Source organism: Cyprinus carpio, chromosome B7, assembly GCF_018340385.1.
Source record: "Cyprinus carpio isolate SPL01 chromosome B7, ASM1834038v1, whole genome shotgun sequence".
NCBI lineage: Eukaryota > Metazoa > Chordata > Actinopteri > Cypriniformes > Cyprinidae > Cyprinus > Cyprinus carpio.
Genome location: NC_056603.1, coordinates 15,954,030 through 15,972,068, shown reverse-complemented (window position 1 = coordinate 15,972,068; position 18,039 = coordinate 15,954,030). Strand labels below are relative to the sequence as shown.

At 41.2% G+C, this 18,039-nt stretch overlaps 1 protein-coding gene across 18 annotated transcripts in view; it reads right to left on the bottom strand.

The window, feature by feature from the left end:
- sox6 (SRY-box transcription factor 6) overlaps nucleotides 1-18,039 on the bottom strand; it is a 150,692-nt gene that overhangs the window by 5,654 nt on the left and 126,999 nt on the right. For 15 of the 18 annotated variants that reach the window (XM_042727523.1, XM_042727518.1, XM_042727526.1 and 12 more), the window contains 3 exons: nucleotides 8,743-8,848; nucleotides 1,951-2,184; nucleotides 268-484 (listed from right to left, as the gene is read on the bottom strand). In XM_042727523.1, coding sequence (XP_042583457.1) covers nucleotides 268-484; nucleotides 1,951-2,184; nucleotides 8,743-8,848 — 557 coding nt within the window. The remainder of the gene's footprint in view (nucleotides 1-267; nucleotides 485-1,950; nucleotides 2,185-8,742; nucleotides 8,849-18,039) is intronic. The other 3 variants (XM_042727527.1, XM_042727528.1, XM_042727533.1) reach the window with 2 other exon arrangements.

The following is an 18,039-nucleotide window of genomic DNA, read 5'->3' as shown; positions in this document are numbered from 1 at the left end:
CGCTTTGTTTTGAAGTGTATATTAAGATTAAGTGTGAGGGCCATATAACGTGACAAATGAGCTAAGTGGTTAAATTACTCCAATCAACCTGATTAAAGGGTCACTGGCTTTACACCAGGAGTTGGCACACGGTATGGAGTCATTACCTGCCTATTGTGAGAGCTCTAAGCTGGCTTTATGAACAGCGTATAGGGCTTTAACAGAGGGCAGGGCATTTTGGACGGCCGCCTGCTATTGTTCGTGCCGTTTTTTCCACCGTGCACCTACCCCACAGTGAAGAACTGCCTCATCTCCTGCCTCCTTGACCTCATCATCTGCTTGTACTCGCCTATGCGCAGCTTCTTGCCGTCGATGATGCAGGTGCGCTTGGGCCGGGGCTTGTACTTGTAGTTGGGATACTTCTCCAGGTGGATCTTGCTGAGCCGTGCCTGCTCCTCATAATACGGTTGTTTCTCCTGGTTCGTCATGGACTTCCAGCGAGACCCTGTTGGCCACAGTTGAGAAGTTAGAAGTGAGAAATTATCATTGCGGATTTTTATTGATTTATTATTGAATGACTTTTAATCATATTTTGTAGCTACATTTCATTTTAAACTTTTTAAACTATATAAATTAAATACAATTTAATAAAATGAATAAAACAGTATTTTAATGGAGAAAGAATGGCTTTTAACTACATTTAACATTTTTTTATAAATGCGTTTATGAATTCAAAATATTTTAATACAATTAATAAAATAAATAATAATATTTAAGTGTATCTGTACATTTAGAGACAAGATGAGCTTAAAAAACAATGTAAACGAAATAACCACATTATTCTGAGGCAAGCACTGCTTTTGTGAATGGAGGGTAACTGCATTACTGTTACCGTTTCTGCATTAGTGAAAACAACCGGCTAGTAAATATCTCCAGCCTTCAGAAACGTCCGGGCTGACGGGTCTTTTAGTTGCTGTGATCTATTGACTCTCTGGACTGGGGGACAAGACCCATTTAGCCCTGTCATTTTTCATGACAAACACTGCCTACGTGACAGCCACTAAATCCATCTAATTGAGCTGCTCTTGCGGGCATCAAGCCATCAAGTTTAACTGTGCTCGTCTGTTTGAGATGCATTGAATTGTGTGGAATTACTTGCAAAAGAAGATTAGGCAGGTGTAGTAATAGCCTGAACATCTTATTCACAGCATACATTTTGCTTAGTAGCTTTGTAATGCTGAGATGCTTGTCTATCGATTGCTAAGAGGGGAGAAACTGCCTTGGCTATATTCATTTGCATATTTTGTGCAATTCAAGGTCCGGTGTACTATATGCTGAAATATCTAGTCAATCAACATAACACTCAGCCTCAGCTCCAATTCAGCTACATTTTAGTCTTGTAAGTCCTGGTTTTGGTCCAAAACAGTGAGCTGTTTCAGTTTGGAAAAAACAGACCCTCCCTTTACCTCAAAAGAGGTTCAGTTTATTTAAAAAATGTCATGTGACTTTGCTTTCGAGTCTCAACAAATTTTCTATTGCTATTTTTTTTTTTTTTTGCCAATTTCCTGGAAGCAATGACTTTGTTTGTTTTTTTTTTATTCAAGGGATAAAAATGCTGCTTATTTCGAAATCGATTTCACAATATTTGCGGGGCTAAAAATTATTTCAGAACTTGTATAAAAAATTAGCTAACAACAATGATTCCTTGAGTAGTTACTTTGAAGGAAAGTACAGTCATTTCAATAAGTAGAATGACTGTTTAAATGGCTGTGTTAAAAAAGACTATTGGGTTAACGTGATCCAAAACAAGCAAAGACATTTTCAACAGTTTCTGAAGCACTCTACAATAGTTCCCTGGATACCAGTTCAGTTTATTCTTATGGAGCATGGCGTAATCCCAAATGAAAATGGAAAGGCTAACGCAGACGGCCATGGCTGCTGGTCGTGATTGATTTCGGGGCTTTGACTTACCCAAGATTTTGCTGATGTTGGAGTTGTGCATGTCTGGGAAGGCCTGAAGGATTTTGCGGCGCTCATCTTTGGCCCAGACCATGAAGGCGTTCATGGGCCGTTTGATGTGAGGTTCGTTGCTGTTCCTTCCCCGGGGTTCCCTGTAGACCCGTGCCTCGGCAGTGCTGGCGCCTCCTGTTGGCCAACAATAATACTGATGTGGTTTATCTGCAGAGCCATTCAGTTCCTTACACCCTAGGAACACCAGAGCAAGAAGGAGAGAGTGGGTGCAAACCGTTAATCAACTAAGTAGTGCAGGGCATCCGTCAGCACATCAGAGTGAATGGAGCTGAACCAGAGAAGCTGGGTTTGGGGATCCCGAGAGGCCTGCAGCTGTATATTATACCCCAGGCTGCCCATCCCAGAACTGGATGGGATAAGCCCATGTTTTGAAGTGTAGAACAAGACGGCATTGTTGGTCACGGAACTCCTGATGAGTGAAAACTAGCTTAAACCAGATGAGTAGGACCCTGACTATAATGCCTTTTAAATATTTTGTCTGGGTCGCAGCGTTCGTACATTTGAACAGCCGTACATTTCTGGATGACTGTCGTAATGTTTTTCCTGCTATGAGTAATAACGGTAATGCTCTGAATAACAAATGTGGCACAAGGGTGTTTGTGTAAGGGAGGTAAAATTAGGAGGAGGATCAGTGCCAATGTCCTGACAAAACATATATCTCCATGTGATTGCTTTCAATGTGCTAACACATACAGAGTCTGACAAAGGGCAGACCTAGTGGTTAAACACGGGATGGTAATAAAAAAAAAAGGTTTCTGTATTTAAAAGATCACAGGTTTCACACACTAGAGTTAGTGAATGCGGCCTGGTGTGAGTATGACTTGAACAGACTTGAAGGAGTGTAACTCCTCAATCAGGCCATTCACAATCAGCATGTGTGTCCCCCAGTTTCTGTATTTAACTTTACAGCAGAGTGAAAATGATTCTGTTTGCATGCGCATTTGCTTCCTTTTATATGTAAGATGTGAAAGAATTAAATAAAAGCTGTATGAATATTTCAACAAACAAAAACATGTTGATAAACAAGGCTTGAAAAATGAAACAAACAAAAAAAAAAGCCTTCCCATATGCTACGATACATCTTTAATGATCCAAAAACTGGATAAGAAGGCTTGGAATCAGTCATGAATATTTCATCATCCACATGTGATGTGTATTCATTAGGACCCTGAAACTTCAAGTCTTGGCACACAGTACCTGCTTTTGATTTCTATTATCACTGGTGTTGATAAACAAAATAAAAACTCCAGCTTAGTAATGGATCTTGGCACTACACAGCTATAAAAACACCGGGATACCGAGACTATTCCGAGGGCAGCGCATTGCTCAAAGGAGGAGGAGCGTCAAAATAGGCAATGTCGAAGAGCTACGTTCTCTATGCATACACACAGACACACATTCGTGCCACACTGGGGCCTGGAGAAAGAAAGAGACAATGTCTAAATTTCAGGCAGCCAGCAGGAGGCTCTATCCTCCAGGCCTTGCTGGGCAGAATGGCTTTGCCCACAGGGCCCAAAAGATCCATTTACACATGTCATGTTTAACAATCATAATAATCCAGAAAGGGCTGCTGTTTATCTGGCTGCCCAGCTCCACACAGTCATGGTGCATCAGTCAGGGTCTCTCTGATCTTGCCTCTCCACAACTTTGTAGCACTACAAGCAGCCGCCTCATCCCAGCCCCTTCCGTCGGGATTATACGGCGACGGCGTTCCCCGCACAGTACATTAATTTCATTTAGCACGCGCTCACCGTGCAGGATAAATTGATTTCACTTTGTTTGGCTTTGACAGCCATGTTTATTGTGCAATGAAATGTAGTGTGGCGTAGGGCTGACAGTATCCATCAACGCTGGGCAATCTGCTGACTGCCGGGGCCAGATGAAGGCATTCATTACCTTGCCAACCCCAGCTCGCTCGCTCGCTCGGCTACCTCGCCCAGACACGACCGCCACTGTCTGCTCAGGGGGAGGGGGGATGGCCGGCTCTAATTTACGATTCGCCCCATGCCATTACTTTACCACTGACACTGATTCAGCAATTTATATACTGGCATGCATGCAGATATAAGAAGAGGTGAGCAGCTTACAAGCAGGAAACCAGCAGCTGGACTTTTAAATTGCAGATCGGATTCATTTTTCTGTTTCACTGAGAGAGGGCGAGAGCAACTGGGGTTGGTTGTAATAATCATCTCATGCCCTGTTGTTGCTGTAGTGCGTCAGCAGACACAGACTCAGCGCTCTCAGTCATTTGAGCGGACCGCAGGAATGAGAGCCGACTTACAGAGTGCTGGTGCTCTGCGGGATGAGATGAGCGGCGGCCCCTGGCACAGAGCCCCGCTCGCAGACACGGGTGGTCCGTGCCCCCCCACCCCACTGCAATCATGATGTGCCTTAATCAAAAGCAGCCAAAGAGTTGGCAGCGAGGTCGGCTCGTGCAACGTCACCCCGCATCTACAACATGCAATTTACAACCCTCTGCTTTTTTTCCTGGCTTGTTGTTGTTTAATAAGTAAGCTTACATGCTTCTGACATTTACAAATTAGCATTAATTGACGTTTTTTCCCCCCGTGCAGCTCTTTTAGGAAGCACCTAGTTAGGTGTGTTATTGTGTAAATAAATGCAGATGTTTCGTTATGCCATGGGAGACCCCCTGAGGTGTGTGAGGGTGGGGGGGGCGAGACGGCAGGAGGCTTCTAATCGACTTTATTGTGATTTATGAGACCCGGTGCCCAACATGACAGAGTGATACAAGAATCTCTATTTAATTTGTCTCTCCCGGTGAACAGGAGGGAGAGCAGAGGGGGACTGTATGAATTACAGAGAAAGAGAGAGAGCGCTTATGTGGAAGCGTACAAGGGAAAGGGGCCCGGCGGCCCGGCACACCTGCCTGCAGCAGGCCCAGACTCGACAGTACGCGGAACGGAGCCAAAAGGCTGAGCCTCTCAGGCTCTCGCTGCAGCTAGCCTTTTGTTCTGAGGGCACACACAGACTGTCACACAAGAATCCGCTTGGAGAAACAAGCAACAATCACGCAAACCCGCCAGGCCCTCTGTGGACGCCTTTCTGCAAAGGTATTTAGCGCTGACAATGGGAGTCTCTCCTAACGCGCATAGACAGATATGACACAATGCTCAGCTCTCCCATTCATGTCAGCACTCATATTTCGCTAATTAAACCATTACAACTTACATGTGATTTAAGCCCACCACTTTAACGTGCCAATTGTTGAGTTGCACCCAGCTGGATATTTGGAATTCTACTCTGTGTGTGTGTGTGTGTGAGAGAGAGTATATACGGACAAAAGCACAACTTGCTAGTGCATGTTTCTTTAAGCTATTGTTTCTCATGCCTCTCGCCCTGGATGTTGTAAGGTCTTGAAGAGGGACATGCTAAATTCCTTTTCGCAGCACACCATTTTGATGAAAAGAGTCCTGAGCTGACGTGCAGACTATAGAGACAGTAAAACTGGATAAAGAACCGGCAATGGGAATGCTGGGAAAACATAGACATATACAAGTCACACACATGAGTGTGATAAAACTATAGATCTATAGATTTCAAACATAATAATAATAATAAAATACAAATTTTATATTAATTCTTGCATCTGTTTATATCTCAAAATTGGTAGTTTATTTGTCTTGACTTTATATTATACTACATGACAATGTGACTTTTTTTCTTTGAGCAAAGCTGAGGACAGTAATATTTATTTAATTATATTTATTCAGCAAGGACACACTGAATTGGTCAAAACTAACAGTAAAGACATGTATGATGTTACAGAAGATTTCTCTTTGAAATAAATGCTGTTATTTTGAACGTTTTATTCACCCAAAAATCTTGAAAAAAAAATTAATAAATAAAAAACTTGATTTCCACAAAAGCATATTAGCATATAAGAATAATTTCTGAAGAATCATGTGACACTGAAGACTGGAATAATGGCTGCTGAAAGCTTTGCTTTGCCATTACAAGAATAAATTACATTTTAAAATGCATTAAAATAGAAAACAGTTATTTAAAACTGTAATAATATTTCACAATATTACTGTTTTTCTGTATTTTTTATCAAATAAATACATTTTTTGCTGATTGTGCTATTGTTCCAATTAATTAGACTTTAATGTTAAATTTGAGGATCTGTGGATTGATTAATTATGCTCACCTGATGTTTGTCGTTTACTATAGAATCATTGAGAAACAAAGAATTGTCACACTGATGAAGGCAGACAGCTAAAACGTTTGTCTTTTTTAACTCAAATAAAAGATTTTAGAGTGCAGACCAACCTTTTTATGTTGTATAATAAATATATGTCTTGGCACCTAACCAGCTGGGAGAGCGAGGTGAACTGCATTGATCAAATAAATGCAGTCCTGATGGCCATACAATTTTTTTGAATTTTTTTTTTTTATTAAATCTTACAGAGTAGTGTAGATCCTTGCATTAGATCCTTGTGTTCGTATTATGACATAACATGGTGCCGTTTATCAGACTCCTTTATAAAACGATCGTCGAACCCACAAAAATGTCTGATTGAACTTTTGGTTCCTTTGCTTTGACTGCAGCGAACCTCAGATTGCTAGTCTATAATAATTCAGCGATAACCTTGCCACAATTTAACCATATGCATTAACATAGCTCAGAGATTACAAAGTCAAGCAGTTAATCAATCCTGGTCAATGTTCATTTTGGCCAGCATTGTCTGAAAAGCGTGCTGATATTACCTCGACTTCCTGCCCCTGGAATCTCTCAACAAACCCTTTGTTCTGCTAAGACCCCCGTCTGACAGAGATAGTTTAAACACACGCACGACCCCAGCCTTTCAGCAAACAAAACTCATACGCTGCCATATGTGAATGAACAAAGGGGCCATACTAAAGCCTTTTGTGGTATTAGTTAATGTTTTTCATCTGAGCTTAAAAAGACCTAATGACTTTGCGGTGAGCTGATGCATGTGGCTCGTGGCTTTTTGCGAAATGAAGGAAATTCTATCTATTTCCATACCCCGCCGTTATTTTCCAACGGCCTCTCTCTCGTTAGAACTTTGGCAGCTGTTAATTTGGTTGCTGCATGCTTTGCAAATATTAGTTCAAGCAACCTAAATCTTTCTGCGAGTTACAGCAGTGACAGAGAGCTGTTTTACACCCCGAGCCTTTTCCAATATAACGTGTCTTTTCAGCAGGCAGGACCTCCGTACAAGGAAGCATGTGGCCGTTACGGACCCACTCAGTAAATTTCCTCTGCTCTCCGTGGCAGTTACTGCATGAGTCTGTTTGCCCTGTTAAAGCGTCAAGAAATTTAATTCTCAAATGGTAGTTTCCTACTTAGCTGATAAATCATTTAAAGTGCATTAAAAAATAGCTAGCTTATACTGATGAAGCCCCAATGCTTCTGAACAGAGCAGTGTAATAAAACAAAGACTAGTCGCAAATAAACAGGATGAAGGGTTGGCTTTTTTAAGCGTAGGTATCACATACACGGTGCGTACATTCCTCAAATGTTCAGGGAGAGGAATGGAATTTGTTTTACTTGGTCTATCGAAAAAGGCTCTAAACACAAAAACACACAAGTAAACACTCCATGTTTCCCAATGGGTAAACACATTCTGCTTGTAAAAGAGACTATTTAATGTGGGGCGTATCATCATAAAATGCTGTTCACATCCTTCATCTCGATGTGTTTGTGGGAAGATGGAGATGGGGATGGCTCTGAGCACTCACAGTGGCGCCTGTCCACTGGTATGAGAAACCTCTGTGGCCTTCTAATCCTGTCTGTACTGGGAGTAAACTGAAGGCACGCTCTCCATTCCTTCACCTCCACTTAGGGCTTTAAAGGAACTCTGCATCACTTGGGCGACTGGGTGCCCTCAACCCTTCCCCTGACTGCTCCGGTGCAGACAGAAGTTGGTTTCCCACCGTGTTGGAGGACCCGAGGACCCAGCTTTCTCACTGATCTGAGAGGGGTGGGACAGGCTTCTTGGCGGGAATCTGCTCTGGTCTGGTCAGATCATATCATGCCAGACCAGAAAAACTGCATCTCTAAACCTCTATTTACAGATTTGAATACTACCCAGCCAAAATAAATAATTTATGTTTTAGAAAGCTCATAAACAAACAGAGTTATGCGAGGCTGATTATCTTGCAAAAAAAAAAAAAAAAAAATTCTATTGTGCTTGTTCCCTCTAGGCCTCTTTTTAAAGATAATACCCATAATTATATGAAACTTGAATTAAAATGTTTTTATTTCTCCTTATATTGGTTGTAGATTTCCTTGGGAACTGTTACAAGAATTTTACACCGAAAAAACACTGGTGCATACAAGCGTACTGTTTATGAACAGGGTGACAAAAGGAGCTGACACCTTGTCATGTAAGTTCTATCAGCATTTACACCTCCACACCCAGCACATCAAACATGAGCTGTGGCAACAGAGCCTGGTCCTGGAGGAGGGCCAGCATTGTCCCATCACTTTGTCATCAAAAACTAGCTGTAAAAACTTTAAATACAGCCGTGCGCACTGCTTTACCCCATCAACTTTCCCTGACACTGGCCAAGCAACCATGGAATCCAGTCAGTCTGATCATCTGACTGAACTGTACCTGACCTCATTCCTCACTGTAGTCAAGCAGCAAGCAGCATTAGATATATGGCAATGCTCTGCAAGGGTGCAAAGCACAGAATTTGTGAGCAGTCATGTTATGTTTTCAAACACTACGAATAGATACTTACCCTCAAAATCCTCTGGCCTGGTGAGGTCGATGACTCTGTGACCAATCTTCCCATCCTCGCCTAGTTTGCCCAGGTGATGGCCCAGGTTCTCATAATGAGACCTCTCCTGCAAAAATGAGAGAAAATTTGTGTTCAGATACTACAGCTTCCTGGCTACAGATATTTAGTGGTTTGCCTCCACATTGCATACTCTAATGTGTGATTAAGAAAATTGTATTCATTTAGGTCTTGACTCAACATGAAACTCGCCTGCTGCATGTTGCTTAAATTAGAGCAGTCAGGGAAATTATGTATTTTTCCACAATGGAACATTAAATAATTAAATTAATAAATATAGCAAATTACTACTACTAAAATTTTTATTCCTTAATTATTATTCTTATAATTATTTCATCCAATTATTTTATGTGTATGTACCGTATATGCACACAGACACACAAATAAATACCCATTATGTTTATACTACATACAAATTTCTATTTTTATTTAAATAAATGGAATGGATTTTTTTTTAAATGCATTTAAAGCAGTTAAATTAATTTCTTAAAATTTCACTTGATTTAATTGTATTTCCTTAAATTACAATTCAAAAATTTAAAAGTCACTTCACATTTAATACTGAATGGCACAGGACCCTGTAGGACACACATGCTCTTCACATGCATTTTGACGGGCCCAAGTCAAGTCGTCTTTATCACAGCTATAGTCTCTTACTGTCTTCATCTGCAGGGACTTGTACCGATAATAGTCTGGAACACTCTACTAAAAAGGATTTAGAAACAACACACTGAAAGATCCTGAGCACACAATGCAGCCTGGGACCTCCAGTGAAATGTTCAGATTTTTTTTTCTGCTCTCTAATCTTTGCAGTACATGTCTCTGCTGCCTTGAGCTCCCTGTCTATCATTTATTCAAGGCTCATGCTCGGAGGAACACGCCGTGTTTTCCCTTTTGTCGTGTTGCTTTCTGTTCAGATTAAACTTGGCATCATGTCGCACTTGATGCACAATAAACCCCTGTCATTCCTCGCCCGTGCGACAATATTAAATGTCATGTCCGTGTGCATTTACAGAATAAAATAACAGCTTTTGGGGGGCCCTCCTGAATGGTTGCAGCACATTAGACTTAATGTATTATGCAGAGGAAGAGGGCCGACTGCTGCTCGGGCCCATTGTTAAATGACCTAGTTCTGCCGTGAGTGCAGCAGGGCATTAGTGGAGGCCCGTCTCGCTCTCTCTAAAGACTCGAGGAGGAGATGGACACTTTGACTCGGCATGATACAAGTAATCTCTCCCCCCTTCGAACAGAGCAGGAAGATGCTAAAAGCAAAGCGAGTTACGGTGAGTCGGCCCCAGAGCGTTTGTTCTTCTCCCAGGGTGTGCGTTCAATCTCAGGCAAAAGGTGTGCCTGAATTGTCTTTTCTTTAGAGAATGCCTATCACACACAGTTTGAACAGACACTCGGGCGGCCTCCCAACACAATGCTAACAGCTCCCCTGCCACAGACGCAGACACAGATACCGACGTACACATTAATCTTTCAGCCGCGCTGCTTTGGCCGTTTTGCCTGTTTGTTTGTTTTCTGTTCTTTTTGCCACTGGGGAGCCTGGTGATCGAGGAAGCTCTTCACACGGCAAAAGATTATCACTCTGGCTCAACTTGTCAATAGCTCATGACAATAGTGGATTACTTGGGATGATTCTGTGCTTATTGCTGTTGTCACTTGAAACAGACTTTATTATCACTGAGGGGCAAATTCACTAAAGAGTTCAGGCATGTTTGTGTGAGGTATTTCAGCATAAAAACCTGCGTTCACTACCTGCAATCAGGTTTCAAAAAGTTCTAAATGCACTTAACTAGCCCTGTAAATATTTAAATGAAGTAATCATTTTCAGCACTAACATGCCTTTTTTATGTGTCAGTTAGGCCCATTATAGAATATTTAAATTCTTTTTCATATGGAAATATACACTGCTATTTAAAAGTTTGGAGTCTGTAGAATTTTTTTTTTTTAACTTTTACTCAGCAAGGATGCATTAAATTGATCGAAAGTGACAGTAAAGACATTTATAATGTTGCTAAAGGTTTCTATGTCAAATGAACGATGTTCTTTTGAACTTTATATTCAGAATCCTGAAGAAAAATGATTATAGTCTATATAAAATATTAAGTAGTACAGTAGTTTTCAACATTTATAATTATACAAATGTTTCTTAAGCACCAAATCAGCATATTAGAATGATTTCTGAAGGATCATGTGACACTGAAGACCACAGTAATAGCTTCTGATAATTTCTGACATATTTCAAAATGTTACTGTTTACTGTGTTTTTGTTCAAATATATGCTGCCAATATAGGCAGTGAGCATATTAGACCTTAAAAAAAAAAAAAAAATCCAAAAACTTCAAATTGTAATGTTCATTATTTATAAAATGCAGCACTTTTATTCACCTTAAATAACGTTGCACTATTACTGTCCACTGAAAGCAGGCCTTAAAACAATAAACACTGTTTTAAGCTGCCACAAATTGATTCATAAAAAAATGTCAGAATGATCTTTTATTTGCCTACTTTCCCCCCAAAAATAAAAAATCCAAATATCTGTTACTGACTTTTTTTTCTGAAAACTATTACTATTACTCGAAAAACAGCACAAGCATCAGAGAGGCAGAAAGAAGAGCTGTACAGAGAGAGAACTGCAATTTCCCACCACCACGCTTGATGGAACAATCATTATTTATGGCCATCTGAGTGATTCTGATGTACAATTAACCACTACCTGCTTATGGCCTGTCATTAAGAGCTGCCTGTCTTGACTCTGCCTTGCTTATTTAAGTGTTTTCTAATTATGACATATGTAGCGGCTCCCGCTGGGCTCAGGCGGCTTTGTAAAGATAAGTTGGAGCACTAGCTTGGTGTGCCACACTCGGTGTGAAGCCTCCTACGCTGCTGTATTCATCACCAGACCGCATTATTGCACTTAATGAAAGAGGCGCAGCACCCAGTGACAAATTGACTGATGTGCGATTAGTCGCACGAGCGATGGCCGATGCGCCGTGGACTGTCCACTGGGGAAGGGCTCAACAACTGCAGAGTGTGTGCGTGTAGCGGGGTTGTAAATGACTTGCTTGTGTCGTTCCCTCCTCCCCACTCTGTTAGCTCTCTCTGATCAATCAACTCCTTTTATAAAGTCATGATCATTAAACATCAGTTTGGGGAACAAGGGGCATCAATCACTGAGTTTCATTAAAAAGGCTTTAAGCGCTAAACTCTCATTTTCCAGAACAATAATTAAAGAATGAGCCAGACGGGAGCTATTGTATGTGAAAACAAGATTAGACACTTCAGTGTCTCGGGTCTAACTTAATGGAGTGAGGTAGAGAGTTCATTCATGCCTAGGAAATGCTGATATCCACACGAGACAGTGACGTTGTTTACAGTACACATTAGGGAGTCTGTAATTGAGAAAGTGAATATGAACATAAAAAGCGACGTGCACACCTTCAAACATCACACAATGAATTTCCATTAAATTTAATATACTGTTTTATATACTTATTGGTTGTAACTTGCGTAATTTATATCATAGCATTATCGAGAGAAATAATTTATAAGCATTATATCAGGCTTTTTGTTTGAAGATTCGAAAAAGAAATCGGTCTACAGTGCCTTTACTACTGTCTGCATCAAGTGCTGTGATAAATCAATGGCATTTTTATTATTTTATGATGTCATTAAATTTTTACTGATCACTTTGCCACAGAAGAGCAGTAAAGGGTGTGTACCATCCTGAAAAAGGACTATCCAGCCAGGCAAATGCTCACCAGCAGATCTCTGTGACCATTGTGCAATAAAGGATATTTATAATGTGCATTACGGCAGTGAGATGGCAGGAGCTCAGAGTCTCCGCAAGTACAGAGAGAAGGAGAAAGGGAAAGGGCGGTTAGGGGAACGAAAAAATGGAAACAATGCAAAAAAGAAAAGATGTCATGGTACACGTTGTGCCCCTCCCATGCTAACCACGACCTCTCTGGCGCACGGCTGGCCCTTCCCTCAAATGAGTTCAGCATGCAGCCCTTCATTCCCACATCTAAAATTATAACCACACAGTCCTAAGCTGAAGTGGAAAAAGACACCCACAATAATCTCCCCTCCACTATCCACTTTTTTCCTCTCCATCCTCATTCGGTTACAGAATGCATTTTGTTTCGACGGAGGAGGGTTGCATGGTGAAGTAATAACACAGAAGGGCCGATGGCAAGGCTAGTGGAACTTCTGAACATCTGGAGGGGAGCCAGAACGAGGAGCCCATGTCAGCGCAGCGGAGAGGGCTTTAATCAGACCGGCCGCAGAACATGTGCCTGAGGACTGCAGTGCTGGCCGCAGATTTCGTGTATTTCGGGCAGGAGCGCATTGTGCTGGTGTCTACCCTGTACTTACGCATCACACTGCCATAGAGTGACGCTTTTCCTCTGGTAAAAATAGCCCGGCTTCAGCCATATGGCCTTAACATAACACCAATTGTGAGGCAACCAAAGACCGGCCTTTGTCGACTTAGCAATCTGCCTTTACTTTCGCCCCAGTGCACATGGCTAATATCATAACCTAGTAAAAAAAAAAAAAAAAAAAACACAATGGTCAAGTGAATAACCGTTTGTTCCTTGTCCTTGCCTGAATTCTGAATGCTGAGAATACAGCGTGTTCTGTCAGTTCCACACCTGGCTGAGAGATCCAAGTGACAGAGGAAATAAAGGGAGGCTTTGAAAGCCTATAACAATGAGTTCTGACTGTGTGTATATGTGGTGTAGGTTGCTTCAGCCTTCTGTATTGAGAGTAAGGCCCAGCAGCGCACGTCTATTTCGCCCCTCATCTGCTTTCAATTCCCGCAGTAACCAATCACAATGTTATTTATAATTGTGCAGCTTTCCAGTAGTTGGTAGTTTTGAAACGTTTAGTCTAAAGCACATGCAGTTGTGCGCTGAGCCCAGAGTTCCTTTCATGAGGTCGCTTGTTTTTATACTCGAGCAGTAGTCCATGCTTGTAGGCTCCCAGAGCGGGTGCTGGCAGAACGCGTCTGAGGCTGCGACCTCCCTCCATTGGTGGGCATCCAATCCTTGATATTTTTTTTTACCATGCAGAAACACTTCATCTGAAAACACTGACATGAGAGAACGCTGACATTTCCGTATAGACTTTTTTTTCTAAACATCCCAGATTAAACCATAACCATGTTAAACCGACAACTCGCTCGCTTATAAAACTGAGAAATGTACCCACAACATCTGACCTTTTGACATCACGGGGGAAATGAAGCATTTTATATGTGTCCATCCCTCTGCTATAAAAGAAACTCTGCAGCGCTGTTTTTCTATCTTGCTGCATTGAGATCATCAGATCTGGATTTTTTTATGGGTTTTCTGCTATGACCCTGAATTGTTCACTAGGTCCTCAAGGATCTGTTAAGAAGGACCTTGCTTTTTCCTGCTTTTATCACGCAATCTATTTACAATAATGGACACTCTGATTCACATGATCTGGGGGACAGAGAGTTCTTTATACACCTGTTCAGAAAAGTTCTGTCCCAATATGGTGGCACATAAATGACCCATTGTAGCCTATTCTTTACGCTGGCTTTGTTGCAGGGTATCTGGCGTAAGCAGAGCCTCGCCGGTCTGGAGTATAAGACCTTTTTGCATTTTTGAATGAGTGCCCTGTTTTGGCCATTTGTGTGATTTTATGCAACCACAGTGTGAAATCAGCTGAGCTTCAGTCATGTCTTACCTAAGAGAGAAAAAATGGAAGAGTAAGTGCATGATGTTGTTTTAGAACTAGCCCGAGATGTGCGCCCGCCCTTACGCATTGCTGAAAAAGGCGCTATTTATATAACCAAACAAATGGAACAAAGAATTAATGTAAGCAATACTCAACAATGGCACATGCTGGCTATGGGCAGTGCTTGAGTTCAGAATATAATCAAATTTTGGATGGCCAAAGCCATGTATGGCAGGATTTACTTTGCAGCCAAAAATAACCTATGCTGGCAATTTTCAAGACAGCAGCAGAAAAAGGGGTAGAAAATTGCTTCCAGGGCTGCAGACCAGACAAGATTATACCCCAAGTCTTTGTAAAGGGAAGCGTGAATAGGCCCCTAACACTCACACGAGGGGAGGGAATGAGAGCAAACATTGGCTTCGGGTCTAAAAGTAGGGGGTGAGAATTTCGAGGAGAGTGAGCAAAGCTCCATTTAAATGTTTGTGGCCCTGTGCTCTGGGATTTGAGAAAAGTGAATATTCCACTCATCAATAATGTAGGTGAGAGGAGGGGGCAGGGAGGCCGGCGGATGCTCAATAGGTTAATACACTGGCCTTTCACCCTTTGATTCCAGTTTGGGAAGTGTCAGCACAAGAATATATTTTATCTCCTTGCCAGGCCCCGTAGGACTGCAACATCTGTCGAAAAGTAGGTTATTAGGCAAGGGCGAATTATCTGAAATCAAAATCTGGGCTCTTTCCAGAGTGAAATCTCATCATTAGGTGGCTTGTGAAATTCAATCTGAAAATGTAAAATCAAACAAAGTAGTTTAAAACTAGTGTATAAAATGGATCAAAAAATGTACAATTCAGTGTGCTTTCCAGGGGGGAAAAAAGTATAATAAATAATAAAACAGAATAATTGTGCTCAGTAGACAATCGTACTTCTAATAAATATTTGAAAAAAAAAAAGCAAATTGTTGGAGGTCCCATAAAAGCTTTCTTTTACTGACGGGACATCAAAGGGGAAAAAAGACAAATAGAAAACAAGCAAGCAAATGCTAAAACATGAATATTTTACACATGCACCTAAAAGACAGAAGACTCAAAGGAGATGGCTCTTCCATCTTAGAGAGAGCGAAAAATGGCTCAGTGCGAGTGAAAAAGGGATGCAGGTCATTCCATTGTGTTCTACGGACACACTTTGTATTAAAAGATGAATTGATCCATCTGTAAGCAGCACTTAGCCTCACTCTTCAGCTCAGTCGTTACACCGGGATAAATCAATATTTAATATCCCCCACCAACAGCCCCAGTAGATGATTTTAACCTCTCCTTAATCCCATTTATGTTACCTTTCCAGAATCTTCCACGTAAGCTTTCACTATGATAAACTTCCAAACAGCAGACTGGAAGGCAGTTATTAAAGGGCGTACAGTATTTATGTCAGGTGAGGCGATGTGTTGAAATATTAATATTCTGAAACTGACCAAAGTGAAAGCTTTTATCTAGAACACTTAGAGGCCTTTTTTTTCGTCCGTCAGGCGCGAGCAGCAGGCACTGGCCAACTGTCTGACTGCTGGCAGCGCTAGGTGATATACAGCGGGCGGTTCATTACCGTTTTGTACATGGCTGTAGTAGCTCTTCCCATGACATGTAAAGTGTCCCCTCAGAAACATATGGCTAGAGGGCATTACAGGGGCCTTAACTTTGTAACTGTATCAATGAACTATTCTAGGGTGACATGAAACAGTTAGGCCTGCCAATTAATGATTAATAATAATAATAATAATAAATACAAGATATTAATCATGTCCCCAATGTATACGTTAACTATGCAAGATGAGCAAGGAGCTAAGAGGAGAAATGTGTGCTTGTGTTCCAAAACGACTAGATAGATTTTTCCAAAGGTTAAAAAATACTAAATTAAAACTAATTAAAGGTGAGATGAAAAACCTGAAAGATAAAGCCAATAATGTCAGTTTGCACATGTAAATAGAACAACAAGAGTTAAAATAATTAAACTACTATTCAAATATTGCACCCAAAATGCATATAAACGGACCCTAAGTCACAAGAAAACTAAATAAAAAAATTAACAAACCAAAATAAAACATTAATTTCAAACAAAATTAATTGAATTATTTTGTATTTGCCAAAGTAATGCTGTCTGAAAAGTATTGATTTATCAGCAAATACTGATATTCTGATTCAATAAATCAGAATATCATGTAATTCATTTGATCACAATTTCAAATCAACCCTACTAACAAAACTGAGAAATAAGGAACATTCTTCATATTACGCTATATAAAAAATAATGAATGTCTGCTCAGTCTCACTCATTTGAACTTCAGAGACATATGGAACATATGATGAGGAAAATACAGCTTCTGTTTAGCCTCTGGTTGTTTGTGACATCAATACGTCTGTTTGGCTTAGCACAGAATGAGATGAAGCTGCCCTTATGATATCATCAGATGCAGACAGGCTTCTGAGCGAGACTACAGTACAAAAGAGGCCTGCCGTTTTCTTCCATCGTATTTTAAGGTCATAAACTTGCATTCTCTGATAGGCATAAAGAAGGAGAAAGTCTTTGCAAATGATACTTCAAAAAACGAGGGAGTCTTTGTGATGTGCTCTGTAACCTATAGCAACAATGATAACCCAAACATACCAGTCATATTTTCACACTGATAGAGCACCTAATTATTATTTGTCATTCCCTCCTCTGCCCCTTTCTTTGTGCCACTGACTGCCCAGAATTACCTTGCCCTTACTTCAAAGACCTTTAGGGAAAACACATTTAACAACAAACTTAATGTCTTTTTCTCTGGGGGGTTGGAGGTTGGGAGAAACAGAACTGATTTCCTCCCCAAAAACACACAAAGCTCATCTGAGCTGAGATGCCCAAATAACCATGTGAAAAGGCAGGGCCTTACAATCGTGCGAAGACAAAACCCAAGCCAGACAAAAGAGGAGGAGAAAAAAAGCGTTAAGCTCGGCCTGCTAAGAACAATGCAGCTGTAGGTGTGTGCTGCCTGTTGACAAACGCGCCTTTTCAGTCATTGTTGGAGCAGCATTCATGTCATGTAGCGGCATATTCTCCCATTTGGCTGACCATGAGCTAACCCCAGAGCAATTTTGGGAGGAAGAGAGGGAAGGAGAGGATGAGTTGAGGCTGGTGAAGGTAAAATGGGAAAAAAAGGAGGGAGGGAGACAGCCACAGGTGATGGCTGCATGTTCACGTACTGCATCCACCTCCAAAGAACACGAACAAAGAGTGCGAAATCTCAAAAGAATGGTGCGTAATGCACTGGCTTAGGTGATGTCTCTGTTTATAATGGCTTAAAGTTGGGCATTGTGTTTGAGAAAACAGGATTATGACCCCCACAGTGCCTTCCTGAGCAGTAAAGAGGTACTGTAAATTGTTGTGAGAAGTAGCAATGATTTTAAAACACGATCTCTGCCTTTATCGAGGACGCGCTGGGGTCTCAGAGTTTGCTCTGATGCCACCCACATCGGGGCACGTCTTTCGCCCTGGCTT